A 20,149-nucleotide genomic window follows, 5' to 3' on the forward strand; every position below is an offset into this window, starting at 1 on the left:
CTTCATATGGACGATGTATGTCCACAATACATGTATTTTTGTTTGTCCTTTTGACGACATGTTACTGTTTATACTTATTTTAAGCATGTTAAATGTTGCTAACGCAAAATAGTAACGGTGATTTGTATTGATTTAAAATTATTCACTAGAGTTCGTCTGTATTTTATTAATGTTTTGATTATATTATATTGGTTGTTTAACACTTGTCAATCGGGCAGGCAAAATCAATGGCGTTTTTAGATACTCAATCTGTGCTTATATTTTATCTTACATTCGGTGCTGAAGGAAAAATCGTCTAGAAATTTGACATATAATATCTATAAATCTATAGAATCCGGAAAACAGCAAAACCTCTGTGGCAAATATTTAAAGAAGTTATATAATCCACTCTCGTATCAGTATATTATATGAATAAGCCTTGGTAGCTTCTAAGACTAATAGCTTTGACATTTGAACTACGGAAGGCAATGTGGTGGCAGTCGGGTGCGGTGGCGCTCCCATGACCTGGGGACAAATCTAGTACTATCTTAATTTATCCATTGACGAAATAGCGCCGCGTTTTTATGGAACAATGTTCACTCTTCATAATGAAGTCGTGCTTTGAGAAAGATTATTTATTTTTATTATAAATTGAATAATAAAATAAAAATAACATAATCAGCCTGTAAATTTCCCACTGCTGGGCTAAGGCCTCCTCTCCCGTTGAGGAGAATGTATGGAGCATATTCCACCACGCTGCTCCAATGCGGGTTGGTGGAATACACATATGGCAGAATTTCGTTGAAATTAGACACATGTAGGTTTCCTCACGATATTTTCCTTCACCGCCGAGCACGAGATGAATTATAAACAAATTAAGCACATGTAAATTCAGTGGTGCCTGCCTGGGTTTGAACCCGAAATCATCGGTTAAGATGCACGCGTTCTAACCGCTGGGCCATCTCGCCTCTGAATAATAAATAATATTGCAAGGACCTCGACTTATATCGTTTTTAATATTATAAAAAGGCAATTTATGTAAGTTTGTACGTAATAAAAGGTATTAAATTGGTGGTAACTGTGTAAGTGACTAGCGACCGCCCCGGTCGTACGAACTCATACCACTTAGGTATAATGTAGATTTTTACCAGTGAAAAAATATTTAGTATTGGATCGTTAGTTTCGGATATTACCACCTACATACAAACAAACAAAATATACCTTTTTATTATATTAGTATAGAACATTGGCTTATTTTTTTTTTTTGTTTTAATTGTTTAAGCTAAGAACCTGTCATTTAAATCTACATCATCATCAACAGGCTAAAAAACTCATTGTTGAATAAACGTCTCCCATCGTTCCTGCCATGCTTTTGGGCGTGTCGCTCAACACCTTGACAATGTGAATTCCATTGATACTGATGATGACTTGACTATTATTCGGTGTTATAAAGATGTAGGACAAAATCAAAATATTCTTTATTCAAGTAGCCTAATATAAACACTTTTGAATAATCATGTTACAATGTTGATTTAAATTTAAAGCTACCACCGGTTCTGAAAACAGATTCTGCAGCGAAGAACCGGCAAGAAACTAAGTAGTTACTCATATACAACATTTTAATTACAGAGTATATCAGTAAACAATAATAAATTTTATTTACATCCTGCATAGAAGTCAATAAATACTAAGTCCATGTTTTTTTATCTTTAATATAATCTTGTATTGAATGTTATGCCTTATTTTTTTTTTTATATACAAGCTTCACATTTTTTAATAGACCATGTTTAGTTAAAACTATTTTTATTGCTAATTAACTTGTCAAATTTATAAAAGGATGTTCATTGCATTGATTTATTTTTATTTTAGAATTTATATTTAAAAAAAAAAAAATCTTCTGTCAAAAATAAAAAAAAATTGTTTTAATATATAATTTTATGTCACAAAACTAAAAAAGTTTTCTTTATTAATTTTCACAAAAATAATTCTTAACAGACCGAGTTAAATTTGCTATTGCGAATGTGATCCATGTAAACGAAATTACAAACGAAAGCTAATTAACGATGATTAAAAAAATACCTTCATTACGGCTAGGGTTAATGAGATTTGTGAGTTGCGAGGTCGATCAACTCATTACTTGATAAAATAAAGTCACCTAATGATTCGATGTGTTACGTGTCACGACATAATTATACACAAGTGATATTACGTGTCTGTCATGTGACAAGTTTTATCGAATATATTATTGTGTGTCATTCTTTTAGGAGTTTTTTTTTAAAACGAATCACGCAAAGACCGCCGAATATTATGACATTGAATTTTCTCCATTATATTCTGCATGTTTCAGATAGGATTTGGCTAAACGTAATCACACAATCTTAGATATTGCACTACAAATGCTTTAAAACAAACGTGTCAAGTTTATCATCCTGGTGTGCGTGACAGCTACGCTTGACACTCGCCAAATATCATAGTAATTTCCTAGTGTGCGTGTACTTACCGTTATCAACAAATTTTTTCGACGCGGTTTCATATAAATTTCGCACGCACTTCGCAGATTTTTACAAATTTCGAAATCTATGACAGATTTTTTTTTTTAATTTAATTTCATTGTAAAATGTCGACGTCTGTTCGCACGATTTACATTTTTTTTAATGCATCTATAGCGTCGTTCTCTACGGTAACTGGTAACGTGGTAACTCTTTCCGCTCTCTAAAATTAATACTTTTTTAAGTCATTACAATTTAATGAATTGCAGACAAGAATGCTCTTTGTTTTTTTATGTGCAGCTATCGTCCCATAATCACTGGGACAAAAATCTGCTGACGCTATTAATATATCAAATAGGCAAAGGCAAAACGATTCAGAGTTATTATCCAGTTTTAGTACAATAACAAATTTTGGAAACAAAAGTAATGAACACTCTTATTATTTTGATATGTACGAGTTTATAAACGTCACTTAAAGGTGGTAGGCTAGATACCACCCACTCATTAGAATATTCTACCGCCTAATAGTAATACCTACTTAGTATTGTTGTGTACCGGTTTCAAGGGTGAGTTATTCAGGGTGTTTTTATACACAGACAAAAAAAATTATATTCATAAATATGTATTAGTGACAATTAATGTCTGCAGAGCATATTAAATACGCTTCTTATTCGTATTGCGTCTCCTTTTTTATGAATTGCTCATTGCCTTGATATATATATACATACATTAATATATTATGATATTCATTTATGTGTTATGTATTTATCTCGTTATATAAACTTATAAGGCTTGATACCCTGAAGTTTTAGTTTTGATTTCCCTGTGAAGGAATTCTCTGCACCAATCTACGACGGCAATTTTTTTTTTTTTTTCGTTTTAATTTACTTGCTGTATAAATTTGGCGTGTTTTTAGAAATATTTAATGGACTATATTTCTGTATGATTCAAACACTTTTTCAATCGTAAGTATTCACACAAATAATTTTTGTTAAGCAAACTAAATTCCATTGAAAAACATTTGACACATACTTTATAAGGTATGGAAGGGAAGGACGGACTGACATTTGCTTGAAATTTGCCAAATATGATGAGTTGATAATACAGATGATAAATAGTTAATTGATGAATAAACATATAACCAGTACATAAGATGTAGTCTGTATGACCTTCGAATTAGTTTTCCGGACTTACGTCAATTAAATGAAAATTCTCACAGAAGGATCAGTTGTTAGTCATTGAATGATTACATTCAAACCCATGCCTCAGCTGATTAAGGAACACTCAAAGACAATTAAATTAATTTATTTATTGTCCACTTACCTAGACGACAACATTGGCTCCATTGCCTGTTCTAAAAAAAAAAAACTTAAATTACTCAATGATGGTAGTATTTAAAATAAATCAACAAATATATTAACCTTCTCAGCTGTACTTCAGAAGCAGAAAAAGATAAAATAACCCGGGTACGAAGTAGTTAAGCGAATTCTAATTTTAGGTGAAACCGAGTGCCCCTTATATGAAATAGATAAAACTCCGGTCAGAGATAGTTGCTTCATAACGATATTGATAGGACTGTGGCATTCACCTTGCCGTCGTCGCGTGGCCTTGTTTCTAGAAATTTCTTATCAAACCGTGAAAAAATATATGTAAGTATTTCAATTGACGAGTAATTGTTAACAATTTTTATATACGCCGACCTGCATGTGGGCCACATGATGGTATGTGGTCACACTGCCCATAGACCGAAGCACTATAAATATTAACCATTTTTGTCAATGCACCACCAATCTTGGTAACTAATAGTTATGTCCCTTGAGCTTGTACCTGATAGACTAGCTCACTCACCCATCAAACTAGATCATACATCTTACATGTGTAGGTGTTTGGTGGTCTACCACCAAACATATTCTAATATGTGTTTAGTGAGAGGTACCTACACCGACAAAGCCACCAGTACGATTTTCTAGTTTACCACCGAATAGTGCTTCGAATATAGTCTAAGCGATAAACGATCACAAAATAATAGAAATAGGAAAAGGTAGTTAGTCTATGAAAACAGGACTGGATAGTATTCTTAAGAAACACAATGTTATGGAGGATGTTTTTTTGTTAAGTGTTCAAGAATATAATTCCTATAAAGGACACTAGGTAGACACGGCCACGTGTTGCTTGCGATTATATTGTATGATGACTTTTTAACCTAAAATCTTGCCTGCAACACGTTAAATACAAATATCGTGTCAAAATAGTAAGTGGTTTGTACATGATGCATGTTAAAAAAATAAATACATTTTAAAAGGTAAATAAATTCTATAAAATTGAAATGCACACTCTCGCGTTTGATTTACTCTGTATTTAAACATTCTTTATTTACAATGTCTAAATCTTTGACGGTTGCCAGATTCGACATTTTCAGACGCATTTAACACGTAGACATTTATATGTTCGATGTAAGTTATTACGGCTACAAAATTTCGATAAAGAGACAATAAAAAAAGATCGCTATTTTGTTTTTAAGAGAAAAAACCACGTGCAGTTCAGTGACGTTTCGTTTTAAAACGTTATATAAACGAAACTGAAGTTCTACTTTAGTAATAATGTGTTCTAAAAATGTTGCAAAAACAGTTACATAGCGATAATAAAACGTTTGTGCTTACAACATGTGCTGCCGGTATTAACACCCGTCTGTAGCTATACGTACATGTCATGTTGAAATTAATTTACAATGAACATTATTGGCTAGTTATCAACGCTTCCAGTGGCGTAGCTAGATGGGCAAGGACCCCGGTGCATAGAAAAAGAAACGGGCCCTCAGCCCCACTTTCCAACCCCTTTTTAACTCATAGTGCTCTTCAAAATTATAGATAGGATCCAGGAGCTGGCGATTTGTCTGATCCGCTCTATTCAAAGCTGAAGTTAGAGGGCCCCATGAGCTCCGGGGTTCTGGTGCACTGCACCTGGCCCTAAGAAAGCTACGCCACTGAACGTTTCCCTATAATTATTTCCAAGGTAACAATACCGCAAAAAAACAAAAACAATTAATTAATTTATAGGCAGTGTTACTCTGATGATTGATCCGAATGATTCTAACTATACGATTAACATCCGAATCAGTTCAGGTATTTAAATTTTATGGTGGAATTGTGAAACTCACAAACATAAATAAACTTTGAAAACATGAAATTCCTTTTTGAAGTCGTGTAAAAATAGTGCTGTTTTATTTCTGTGACACAACATTTTTTTTTTAATGTATCACAGATCATCAATTTACAGCCATTTTTCTATTTCGTACTTGTATTGTTTTTGACTTTACTTACCATTATTTAAGTGCTCTTATTATAAAGCTGAAGTATTTTTCAATAAAAATAAATAAATGAGGTTGTTTTTATAAATGAGGTTGTTTTTATAAACGATGGTAAACAACATACAGCGATGAACATCGTGTAGAAATTAATATCAAATATTTAAAAATAGCAAAGCGTAGTTTAATGTCAAAATATTTACAATGTACGTCGTCGAGGCCGATCAGTTGAACCTTTGATAACGTAATATATTACATTGTTTTATACGAAGAATTTAATATTATTATATTATTTTAAAGCCAGATGGTCCAGTCGATATGAGATGTCGATTTTGGCCGAAGGTTGCGGGTTCAAATCGATGTGTTGATAAGTCATCTCGTCCAAGGTGGTGAAGATCTATGTTGAGATGACATAAGATGAGAGTGCCTCGTTAGTCTAGTCACCAATAGGTGGCTAGATCTACAGGCCGCAGAACCCGAGGTCCTGGATTCGTACCTCAGGTAAAGGAAAAAAGTTATTGAGTATTTTTATCAAAAAAAAAATCAGTGACAGCCCGAACTCTGGATACACCCGTGCCTCGGAAAGAACATAAAGCCGTTGGTCCTGCGCCTAAACGCTTTCCGGCCGTATCTAATTTGCCATCTCATTGGACTATGAGAGAGAGTGCAACTGCGTTTGCACACACAATTGTGCACTATAATATGCCCTGCGTAGTTCATCAGTCTCCCTTGATATTACCCCCCCCATCTTGTCGAGTGATAATGGTTCCTTAGATATATATATTTTGAATTAAGATTGAACCCGATGTTCAAATCAATGACGATTTTGAAAGAATATGATTTTCCTTTCAGGATAAAATTCCATTGTGTTCACTCGAATAATTATTAGATACATTGAATGTACAGACACGCCACTGGTACAGTGTAATTTAAACGATCTACATATATATAATAATATAAACGCGAAAGTAACTCTGTCTGACTGTCTGTCCGTTGCTTTTTCACGAGCAAACCACTGAACCGATTTGATGAAATTAGCTATGAAGCAAGCTTGAACTCCAAGAAAGGATAGGCTACTTTTTATACCGATCGACCGGGCGACAACTTGTATATGTTTATGTATATGTATTATATTAAAACAATTGTCAAGCTCATGAGAGCTTCCAGACGGTTCACGGGGGGCGAGTGTCGCGTCGCCAGTGGACGGACGTCTGGGGTTTTCGTGAGGTCGTGTTACATTAATGACTTAGTTAAACCGCTATCTGTAATCAGCTTGTGCAGATTTGTAACTTTTGATCAATAGTTAATTTGTTCAAGATCCATACGGAGATTGTGATTAGTCCTAGTTATTACAGAAAAATCTATAATATTGGCTGGTTCAATTCAAAACACACAAAGCAACCTTGCAATTCAGTGGTGCTCGAACGGGATTGAACCTGCAATCTTCTGTTAAGATTAACATATTCTAACATATCTGCTATCTCGGCTGTTATCAGATACTTGTTCTTTCGTAATGTAAAGCAAACAATAATTTGAAAGTCGGCAACAAAATATTGAAGCACATAAATGGCATAGTATTTAAATTAAAAAAAAAAAACAACAGATTATCAATAAAACCTACATAAAACCATACACACGACACGCTACTTCGTACTAAACCAATACCTACGCAGGCGAAGCTATGAACATAAGTTATTTACTAATAACTTTCCTCAATGAATTATTTGAGTTCAATCAAAGGAAAACTGTTAAATCTATTAATGGTACCGCATTAATTTTACGAGGTCAAGCCGCTGAATATTGCTAGCAATGACGTAAGCGTGATGTCTAGATTCAGCAGAAGAAACGAGTCCAAACACAGAGATAGGCATAGTGGACTTCAGTGTCCTTCCAGCCACTCAAATCAAATCAAATCAAAAATCTTTATTCAATATAGAAGTGTTTACACTTGCTTATTGATTGTCAAAAATCTACCACCGGTTCGGAATTTAGCACCTCGGACCTGAGAAGAACCGGCGAAAGAAACTCAGCGGGATATTTTTTTTTTTTTTTCCATTTTGCATGTACAATAATAATTATATTTTAGTTATTTGAAACAGCCTGGAGGCGATCATTTCATTCCCAAGGTGTGCAGTCAACTAAAAAGTCATTAGTGTTGTAATATCCTTTAGCACACAAACGCTCTTTAACGATTCTTTTGAATTTTATAATTGAATAATTTTGAACGTTTTCTGGGATCCTGTTGTAAAAACGTATACATTGCCCCAAAAAAGAGTTACTAACCCTGTGTAATCGGGTACTTGGAGTAACAAGTTTATTCTTGTTCCTAGTGTTAATAGAATGTACGTCACAATTTCTGGGAAAATCGTTTATGTTTTTGCGTACATACATAACATTATCAAAAACAAATTGAGAAGCGACAGTCATTATTTTAACTTCTTTAAATTTATCTCTTAACGAATCTTTTGGGCCCAGGTTATAAATTGCACGAATAGCCTTTCTTTCTTCGACACATGCTATCCTAAAACAAAAACAAATTCGAAACCCGCCAATTGCTATCAAGCAGCCTGCCAATGAATGTTTTGAACAGGGTGCATTGAACAGGCTCTATCTAGACAAATCCAGTTACAACCGGACAGTGCCGGCCGAGGCGAGGTTCGCCAACGATTAGCCGCAAACTTCATGAGACTTTATTAATGTTGATATGGAAGTCAGAGATAAATACGCGATAAAATGTTTCATTGATGAACATGCCTGGGAATATTTCGTCAAATCGTATGTTGGCGATTAAGACCTTTTCTAAATAATATTAGCATTGCCAATATAAATTTAGAATAAAAATATATATCGATATCAAATAACTTTCAGTTCAGAAAGACAACGAAGTGATCTTTTAAGAATTACATTTTGTACAGATTAACAGAACGCTAAAATAATAAATTAAAGAGATTTTAATGTGGGGTTCAATAAACTATGCATTAATGTACGATTTAACCTATGCACGGGCCTAAATATCATAAATTACGTGAACTTTGTACAAGATTAATTGTAGCTGTTGTTTTAGCCGATGCTCGCTATAAAAGAGGCCGGAATAGTTTTCCACGGCTTGATGTAATTAACTTTATCTTATTTATCATTCAAATTCAGCATATGGCAATCTGGGAACTATAAGATGTCATAGTGCAAAAGTTTTGTATCTATGTAAATAATAAGTAAATATGTAAAAATTATCAATATTTTTTTCTATATAAGTCGTTTTTTCGTTTCTTTTTTATAATATATCAGGAAATCGAGTAGATGACTCGTCTGATGGAAAGTAACGATTTAAAAAAAAAAAAATAATTACACTAAGGGGCCACTCAGCTACCTGATAAGCGGTCACCACTGCCCATAGACATTGGCGCCGAATGAAATTTGAACCATTTCTTACATAACCAATGTACAATTAAGTAGAACCTTATCCTACCCGTGCGAAGCCAGGAGTCGGAAGTTCAATCGGAGAGAAGAATCGGAAGAAGAGATCAGTCGGATTCCAAATATTTAATACTGTAATATAAAAAAAACCTTCTTAGAAATAGCATCTTAATTTGCCATTGCTGGGCTAAGATTTTATGTCCTTTTTAGAAGAAAGTTTTCCTAAACCATCATTGCATACTAGATATAAAACAAATTCGCTTACCGCTGTCTGTCCCTACGTATACTTAGATCTTTAAAAATATACAACGGATTTTGATGCGGTTTTTTTTTAAAGATAGATTGATTTAAGAAGGAAGGTTTATGTGCATAATACAGGCAAAATATAGTAGAGAAACAATCATAATTTTAAAGGTTTCTAAAGTGATGTCGTAAATAAACAGATTTTTTGAGCTTACATTGCAAACGCTGGCTGAACCCTACGTGATAGATCAAAATAATGTACTACAGTATTATACACCTTAAAAAGGTTTTTAAAAAATTCCGCGCTAGTATATGTCCATCTCTAAGGGATAACCCACAATAACCATATTTTATTCTTTACCTTTTTACGAGAAACAATGGCTTATTTTCGAAGCGATTTTAAGCAATACATCATCAATCCTTATCTAATTAAGTGCCTTAAATATATTTTGCATTTAATATAGATCTATATAGCCTATTACAGCAAGTAATTTAAATGAATATTTTCGAAGATATTACAGAATTAAAACGCAGGGACATAGCGGACAATCTAATGACAAAAGTCTAATGACAAAAAAGCTGTGAACGTCGTAAGACATTCTGTTGTATGTATATTTAGTATCAGAAATGCACCCGTGCGAAGCCGGGGCGGATTAGTAAACTATAAACACAAATTAAGCACATGAAAATACTTGGTCGGGTTTGAGCCCGCTATATACGGTTATGATTCGTGTCATCCTGTCACTAGACTAAAACTTGAGAGATATTAACCAATCAGATGTCATTTATTTAGATGAAAGTTATATAAACCAATCGCATGACAGTACTTATTTAGGTATATCCGGAGAGGAAAAAGGCAACGATATCAAAGTTACTAACGTTTAAGTTAAACAAATCAACACATACGGTCCATTAACAGCAGACATAACAATTCTGTTGTCTATTGTTTAACTGTTTGTTTGTGAACCAGTTATCCCTTCGTGAGATCTTTATCGAGAAACATCGAAAGTAAAAGTATATTTAAAACCTTTTTAAAGATGAACGTTTTTTTTTTTTCAAATAAGTAAACGGATTATTGGACCACCTGATGGTAAGTGGTCACTAAGATCCATAGACATTGGTATTGTCAGGAATTAAGATGATAATATGTCCTTTGTATCTATTTACCTAGAAATTTGTTTAGACACTAGCTGTGCCCGCGAAAATCGGTTATTTTAATATTACATACAGACACTCCAATTTTATTATATGTATGTATTATATTACATGTAAAATTCATTACATTTTTACATTACTTATTAACTGCCTGTAAATTTCCCACGACTGGGCTAAGGCCTCATCTCCATTTGAGGCTTCTCTTCAAGTTTGGAGCACATTCCACCACGCTGCTCCAATGCGTTTTGGTGGAATACACATGTGGCAGAATTTCGTTTCAGAAATTCGACACATGCAGGTTTCCACACGATGTTTTCCTTTACTGCCGAGCACGAGATGAAAATATAAACACAATTAATTTGTGTTTATATTTTGATGCACATGAAAATTCTGTGGTTGAATCCCGAAATCATCGGTTAAGATGCACGCGTTATAACCACTGTGCCATTTCCGCTCATAAAAATTCAGTAACATTTAAAATCCCCATTAGGTAAAAATAAAGTCTTTATTTCATCACATCTAACTTCTCTTCTTATTTTTTTTTGTAATAGGTAGGCGGGCCGTCTGATGTGCCATCTGGTGTTAAGTGGTCCCCACCGCCCATAGACCGTTGTCGCTGTTAGAAATATTAGCCATCCCTTACGTGGCCAATGCGCCACCAACCTTACGTCCCTAAGATGTTATGTCCCTAGTGCCTGTAGTTACACTGGGTCACTCACCTTTCAAACCGGAACACAACAATACCAAATATTGCTGCTTGGCGGCAGAAAATCTGATGAATGGGTAGTACCTACCTAGACTAAGTAATTGAAAGTTGCTTGTTTAAGTACAAAATTACTTCTCCTGAACTTAAAATAAATTTCGGAAAGTCACAATAATGTATTACAGTTAATAACATCAGTAAAGATGACTCAAATGAAAAGATAAAAGAACCTGTAGTTACAGACTTTTAATATTAATTGCACCATCAATATCTTAAAAACATCTCAACCGATCCGGACACCAGATGGCGAAACTAGATTTTTCCAGTTAAAACCAGTATTGTCCGTCTTTAGTGTGAATGTGCTCGAAGGTCCGTGATCTGAAATTAATCAGCTTGATTCTCAAAAGATCTGGTATTCGTCCGTTTTCTTTCAATTGAAAGCACGAAAGGAATTGGGTCAAACAAATTAATATTTCACGTTTTGTTCGAATTAGTTTTTTAATGGTGATTTTATTACGTGCGTTCTTTAAATTTTCCTTTTAGATGTTTGTCGATTTTCATTTATTATGTAACATCGAATTTAAACTTTGCCTGTTAGTAAGTTTAAATCATATGTTTCAGAAACAATAGACTAAGAAGATGCTATTTAGTTTCAGAACTGATGTTAGATTCAATTTAAAATACCGTAACATTAAAGAGTCCTTATAAAATATATTTTATTTTAAATTGTTAAATTATGTTCAAGTCAAATAGATTTTTTTTTTGATAAGGAAAATAAATGTAAGTTAATTTTCTGAAACAAAACAATGCTGTAAGGATTTTCACGATATATGAAAACGTAATTAATTAAAAATAAATATAATTAATGAAGTTGTTCAGTTTAGTACCTGACGGGTGCTGCACTGTCTAGTACCTTATATCAGCATTCGTAGCGACTCTCGGCCGCCTAGCAGTGTATACTTGGATAATGGCATCACGCCTCGCTCAACCTAGCGCTGGTTGCATCGTGTATGTTCCCTTTACCCTTGAATCTCCTTTTGACTCTTGCGATTATCGCGTAACTGATAAGTTCCGTTGTCTCTCGACAATAAGAAAGAGAGTCACCTCACCCAAACTCTTTAGTTTGACGTGGACAATACGCTTATGCGCAGTGGACCTTAGTCCCTACGTCCTCATCGATAATCCGCCGGGTGCGGTATCGCTGTGAAGCAATTTACGTAGTGACCGTTTTGATCTAATGGATCTCTTCAGTAGTGGGTAATACCACTATGTGAGCCGACATGGCCCAGTGGTTAGAACGCGTGCATCTTAACCGATATTGTATATTTTCTGTAAGAACTCATTACGTGTCTGCAATTTTCAATTTTTTTATTTTTTTCCCTCAAATATGCCTGAAAAACAAAAAAAAACAATATGAAACTTGTTCTGCAGATTATATTAAAAACATAGTCGTTTAATTAGCTTTCCGAAAATGTATAAAAAGTAGGAATTTATTTCAAAGCAACCGAAAGAAATTATCAGAAAGGACGCTGGTGGAAATTCGTATTCGAAGATGACCGAATTCGTACTAAAGGTCGCTCTTTAAAATTCCCACAAAATTGATTTAAAATAATAACCAATGTAAAAAACTTACTTATTAACTTTATATGGGGGTTAAAATGATCGCAAATAGTCACCCCTATCACCTCCTAACGGGAATACGTCGAATTACCAATATATATATATATACTATATATATATATCTCGCAGTGTCGCGTATTTCTAACATTTCGCGATCGTTTTCTGCAATAAATGCCGAGTTAGTGTCTGATTTTCGCAAACATATTTCAATCTTTGTCTGTGGGCAGAGAAAACCATCAGTTAATCATATTATCTATGGCTCGGTTTCGGCACGGTTGATCTCAATAATTAACCGTCAATCATTCGAGATCAAACGTTTGTCTGAGGTTCGGTTCTAGGGCAGTTATTTGAGTTCTCTTTGTCAATGGCAGCGAGGCCGTCTCACACCTGCCCCAGAGTTCATTACACTTTAAACTAATTATTTATTATGTATCTGACGTATATAAACGAAAGTATTACTCGCCTTTTAGTATGCGAAAATATATTACAAGGATTATTATCGTTACTTTTAATGTGTTTTTTACTGAACTGTAGAATAATTATTGTATATAATTTCTTTGTTTTTACATTTTTACAAACAATATGCAATCAGAGATCGCGTGTTCCAAGCCGGGTAAGCGATAGTGAGTTTTCACTTGCTTGATTTTTTTTATAATCTATCTCGTTCTCGGTACTGAAGGAAAACATCGCGAGGACTTGTTGTCACATAAAATATATTTTTATATAATTTTCTACAAACATACTTTTGAGTGGTTTACATTAGTTGTAAATTGTTATAATAATCTTCAATTTCGAGGTCGATCACATTTGTCGAGCGTCCCTTGTGAGGTTATTTTTTTTTTAATTTATAACTTTAAATATATTATAGATATAATTAATATATTATAGATATAACTAACTGATATAAATTGAGAAGCCAAGTCTTTGTGAGAATTTCACCTTCAAGACCATAAATATCAACAAAGAATATTATATATTTGTACAAAAAAACATACTTCGTAGTCATGTACGAAGTTTATAATATTTACTTATTTCGTATTGATTTTGATGAAAACATTCCCGTTGATCTATTTATAAAGTCATAAATAAACCTCGAGTTAAACTGTTTATTTTTAAAATTTGTAAACAAGAAGTATCGGCAATTCAATTGACTTTCAAGCGGTGACTAATACTTAATTTGTTTATGTTGATCGCGTTAACATATTGCGTTCGAAGAAATTAGCGAGCGTTTACCTATCTTGTTTTTTTCCTCATTTTTTAACACAAACGAATAACTTTTGCAGCCGAGGTTTTAGCTGAAATTGTTTGTTGATTTAGTTACACTGAAACACGCAAATAAGATGTCCTTACTAGTATTATAAATGTGAAAGTCGGTTGTTTGTCTGTTACGCTTTATCTACGAAACTGATGATCTTGGAATGTTGCACTTTTTAAGGGGTAATCCCTTTACACGCGATTGAAGCCGATGGGAAACGAGTCAGCTATTAGGTATACTGTATACAAAATTGAATTCAAAGGAATTTTGTTATGTCTGTCTGTTATGTCTGTCTGCTCATACTGAACCGAATTGGATTAAATTTGGTATGAGACAATTTTGAATTCCAAGGACGGACAATGGGTATAGGCTACTTTATATGCTTGATATCTAACGACTAACCTCTACAATGTGAGCAAAGCCGTAGGCGAACACTAGTTAATTTATTGATGTGGTTTTCGGAATACGAATTCTTAACAAAGCGAAGATAATCTTTGGTGATTCTTGAACTCACTTCAGCATTAGTTACAATCAGTTGCAGTTCAATTTAGATATCCTTACGAAATATACGAATATTTATTATATTCAGAAATTTCTTTTTACAAATAATAGTATATCAAACAGATTAATTAATTTAAAACTTTTAGACATATTTCATCTTTCTATTTCTTTAAACATTCCTTTTTTTTTTACAAAGCTGCCTTTACCTTACCTTACCTTAAACGAAATGGGACTCCTGACAACTTGCCATTATAATATTCTAGCTTAAATATCCTAACACTAGATCTGCAATAACAAGTTACCGATAACATCTATACATCATTCCCAGATAAGCAAATAAGCTTAGGAATTCCTTTCAAGACCTTTTCAATGTTTCAATACCAATATTTTTCTTGGTATTGCTGAGGTTTAACTAAGGCTATTAGTTACCTATCCTAAAGGGATTGTCTTTTAAATTGGAACCATAAATATAGATCGAATTATTATCAAATGACTGGCAGTTCAATTAATCGTATGTAAACAATATTCTGAACAAACTTGGCAAGTTTCGGCACGTATCTAATCTATTTGTGTGTTATTGGCAGAGAGGAAAGAGCGCCTGCAGCGAGCGCCCTTTGAGACGGCGCTGCATCACGCCGGTGAGTACGACCTTTGTACCTTTTTACTTTTATTCAAGCGATTTTATGGGTTATATATATATATATAATATGTTATAGATTTTTTGTAATGGATCTATTCTTATGTTGTTAAAATAGTGAAAATGGGACTGATTTTTCCAAGTTCAAATGTTGATAAATTTATATGTTTTAAGGGTCTCAAATCAATATCAAAATATGCTTCATATGGTCTCTTATTTTATAAATGTATTTGAATCGTTATTATACAAGGTTAATTTTAATTTAGAGCTACCGGCTCGGTGTATATATTGTACAAAGAATAACCATTAAGACAGTAGTTCCACTATTTTATCAAACAAATGAATAAACGTGTGATAATTATATCAAAAATATACAATATTTACCTGTATTAAAGACGTCTTCTAGTAAGCTGATTTTAAATGAACTGTTCAAACTTAGAATAATATAAATATATATAAATAATACTGACACGACCGTTTTAAAGCCAGCTTAAGCTTAATAATGCTGATGTCTATGGGTGGTGGTGACAGTGGGTGGTAGTGATCAGGTGGTCCATTTGCCAGTCCGCCTTTCTTGACATAAAAAACAATATGATGGTGCATGTCATTAGTTTCATACTTACATTATTAAAAAAATGGAATATTAGTAAAAAAACTGTCTTTAAGAGTGGTATCTTAATAGACTTTGCCTATTGATTTATTCAGAACATTTCTTATTTAAGATCAAAATATAAAGTTTAAATCTAGGTATTTTTTTTATAATAAATATTATATTCATTTGGATGATTAGTAATTAATCAACACTAAAATTTTGACGGATAAAGTCCAAAATATACTTATTTGAACGTGAGTGATAATTAAATCCTTGTTTTTTAACAATTCATCGTTAAGTAAGATCGTGCTAGTCTGTTCGATGGCATTTTATTTATTATTTTAAATATATAAAGTGTATGTATATAGTTATTTTAAATAGATTACGATTTCTTGGCATTCTGAAAAGAATATTAATGTTGACCTTAGAATTTATTATTATAATGTAAATTTATTAACATAAGAATGATATAAGTTCTGAAATATATAGAAATATGAATTAAAAATAGTTACTTTACAATCCTGACCGCGTGGAATGGTGGCAAGAATGCTAGCAGTATTTCCCCGTTGAATCGCAATTCCGATCCTCTGGGCAAAAAACGAACCAGCCTTAGATATCAAGTTAGAAGAATCGATCTAGTTATTAAGAAGTTTGCATAAGAACATCATATCTAGTCATTTTCGTCGGAATAAAAGGACAGCATGAAAGTTTCTGTGATAACACTATTCAGCAGATTTGTTAATTTTTATATTTATGATATTATGATATTTCGGCGAACTTGCCTATTCGTTATAACGATAACGTTTGACGTAACGCGCATGTATGGGTTATTCCATCGAAACTCGTATTACTTTCATCAACTCTGAACTGTAAACTTCGTACACGTAAAAGTTTGATATTATCTGCACGTATACTATAACATTAAAATCAATTTAATATTTACACGTAATAGCCAATTAAACAAAGTCAACCGTTAATGAAAATAGACGCTATTTATAGTAATTTATCAAAGCCCGCCGCTGAAGGGAGGGGCTGTCCTTCGTTGTAACGACCAGAAGTTAAATAGAGATGGGCAAATTCAGGTTTAGAAATGGTGACTAGTATACGTGTAATGTTATTAGACCATTCATAGACAATATTAATAATATTAATCTAACTAAATTGAATAAAATACAGGAAACAAAGTCATCTTCCCTATTGTATATATATAAATTTATGTTTTATTACTATGCAAATTGTAATTATGATTTAGTACTCCTTTAATAAATTATATAATTAAAAAAAAGAATTATATTTCCTCGGATTTTTTTTTATTTGAAACCACCAAGCTACCTGAAAATGCCAGTACTAATAAGTTACCAACAGTTTTTGAGGCTCATTAATGGTTTATCTGTGCAAAAAAAAATACATTTAAAGACTAAGTTCTGTCTCACATATATTATTTACAGATATATATATATAAGTAACACAACACGACTTTGTGAATTGAATAATTTTGAGATGATTAGTGTAAAATTTTAAGGTCGAACTTTATGTAACGTTCGAGTGAATTTTGTTTCAGAAGATTCGGTCATTTGTAAATTTTTTAATTAAAATAATAAAATAAAAAAACATTTCTCTGCCTTCATGTTACACACTTCCGTCCCTTTTCACAAAATCACTCTACAAATTGCTTGAAAGTGCACACGAAAAAATGTTACACATCTAATATTTTAACATAAAAGTAATTGGATTCTGTACAAAAATAACATATAAAATTGCTCTGTAACAACAGTTTAAATCTACGAACAATTATTAGAAACATTACAACAACCAAGCTACTTTCTTGTTTAACGGTCTTCGTAAAAGCCGAGTATCAAAGTTATAGTCAATTTGACCTAGGAATTAACTTCTTCCTCGTAAAACAACGTACGAAATATATGTTTGACATTGACAGTTAGAGTTATTTTCCGCTACGATTGTTTTGATCGTTTAAAATATTACTTCTAGTCGTTATATTGTGTTCGCTTGAAAACGAAATTAGCAATGAGTATTTAAGCGAAACACAGACGTACGTTATTATTAAATAACGCAATGTTAATTAGCTTACAGGCTAATTAATTTTAACTAACTAAGAATAAATTCTAGGCTCAATGTACTAGCAAGCAAGTTATTTTTTGAATTTGATCAATAATTTCTCTGCCGAAATTCATATCTGATATTAAAAATGAATTAGAAAAATATTGAAATAACATATTTTATTAAAATTTGTAGAAATTTATAAATTAATCAATATTTTTATTTTTATACAGTTGCTTTATTTCTATATCTAGATCGATTAATAGTTTATGAATAATGATTAAGTTTGAGGTTGTAACGGCAAAGAACTAAAATATAAATCTTTTGTTTAAAGAGTAATTATTTTTAATAATATTCTGTTAGGAAATAACCATGATGGTTATTTTTAATTTAAATTTGGAATCGTTTTGCTTCGTTCATCTTAATCTTTGCGAAATACGAATTCATGAACGTCACACAAGATGGCCGCCGCGTCAACTAAAAATAATTTACCCGCCAAAACAACATGTCACAGCGATCAAAGAGCGACAGTATATCGCACTAAGAATTTAATTGTTTCTTTTGAAGGACCACGTTAAAATAATAAAAAACTTATTTTTTACGTCTGGCGAGACTGATAGTTTGAGAAAATTATGATTTTTGTCTGAAGTTGAATGTAATAACTTCTATGTGAACATAATTTATAGAAGTGATTAAAAACAACCTTGTTCTTTTTTAAATGTGCTAATTTTTCATTTTAAAATCATTTACAAAAATGTAGTCTATTGTCGTAAAAAAATGTAACGTTGTTGATAATTTTATACGTTTTTTCTGTAAAACGTAACGTAAGTGCAATACGTGCCCTTGGCGCCCAACCTTGTGACGTCACAGCCCCGCCCTTCGTTAGCTAAAAGCCGTTTAATAGCATTGACTTACCGTTCCCTAAACTAGGAAGAGACGAGATTACCGGCACAAGGGCACACGTTATCGTTATTAAGGGCGAAGACGCGAAAATAAACTTAGTAAAATGTATTTAGATTGTAACCGACTAAAACGTAACATAAACATACTTTGTTCAAGTGTTATAGGACTTTATTAAAGCTATCGTTAAATTGAAATATAGATTCTACAAAGCAGAACCGACGATAACTCAATAGTTGTTATTTTTCTTTAATGAAATTAATTAATTTGGACATTAAATAAATGCATCATCTAGTTTATCAGTCCATGATCGTCACGTTTAAGTTTCTTTATAAATTCAAGGTGCCTTCAATAGAGAAATGAATCGTATAAACATAAGTCTTGATATTGGGTTTTATTGAAACCCATTTTATCTAGAAGTAAATCAAATCTATACGCTATATTTTCAATTGCTTTGTCGATAAATGTTGAAAGTGTAACTGGTTTATTTACTACATTATACATCCTGAAAGGTTTTTTATGTAACGAAGAGTCTTATGTTATTAAAACCCTGTCAAGATTTGGTGAACTGTGACCATCATTTAATATATTCAAATATATTGTACCGTGCCCTCAACTATAACAATGTACATTAGAGTTTTGTGCAAGCCCAAGGGGTGGATTATTACAACAATTCATGATCCCACTTATAAATCGAACCCACGCATCAATATTTAAAACAATGATCTAAGATCAGCGGATTGATTTGATTTCCACCACGGAAAAAGAGTCGCGATATTAACACAACCGACATTAAAGTTTACAAAACAAGATTCTGAAACGCGTTTTAACTTAACGGTTTCGTGGATTTTCTTTGATCAAATTACTGTACAACAAAATTTATATCCATCTTATAAAGACATTTATCAGTTTTTAACTCGTGGGTTTTTCTTTAAATTTTATTGATATACAGTGCAGGTGCAATAATTTGAAATGCCAGACTGTATGCACGATGTCGCCGTCCTGAATAGTAGCGTCTCACCATGCGATGGGAAAACCTTAATCGTTCGATACCCCATCGTCTGAACACCCCATTAAAACTCCCACATTTATGTAAATATTTGTTTTGTAATGTTCATAGCATTTCGAATGAGCTGGCATAAAATTTAGCAAATGTTTTATATGGACTTAATACCAAGACTTAATATAAGTTATTTTTTCTTGACTTTTTATATTTTTTAGGCCTACTGATGGTAAGTGGTCACCTCCATCCATAGACATTACCGCCGTTGGGAAGTTTAACCATTTCTTACATCGCTA

The 20,149-nt window shown here is 32.8% G+C and overlaps 1 protein-coding gene across 1 annotated transcript in view; it reads left to right on the forward strand.

The window, feature by feature from the left end:
* Nucleotides 1-20,149, forward strand: part of LOC113402401 (synaptic vesicle glycoprotein 2C-like) — a 41,789-nt gene that overhangs the window by 4,887 nt on the left and 16,753 nt on the right. Inside the window, exon 2 of the mRNA XM_026642640.2 lies at nt 15,248-15,301. Coding sequence (XP_026498425.1) covers nt 15,248-15,301 — 54 coding nt within the window. The remainder of the gene's footprint in view (nt 1-15,247; nt 15,302-20,149) is intronic.

This window comes from Vanessa tameamea, chromosome 12, assembly GCF_037043105.1.
Source record: "Vanessa tameamea isolate UH-Manoa-2023 chromosome 12, ilVanTame1 primary haplotype, whole genome shotgun sequence".
NCBI lineage: Eukaryota > Metazoa > Arthropoda > Insecta > Lepidoptera > Nymphalidae > Vanessa > Vanessa tameamea.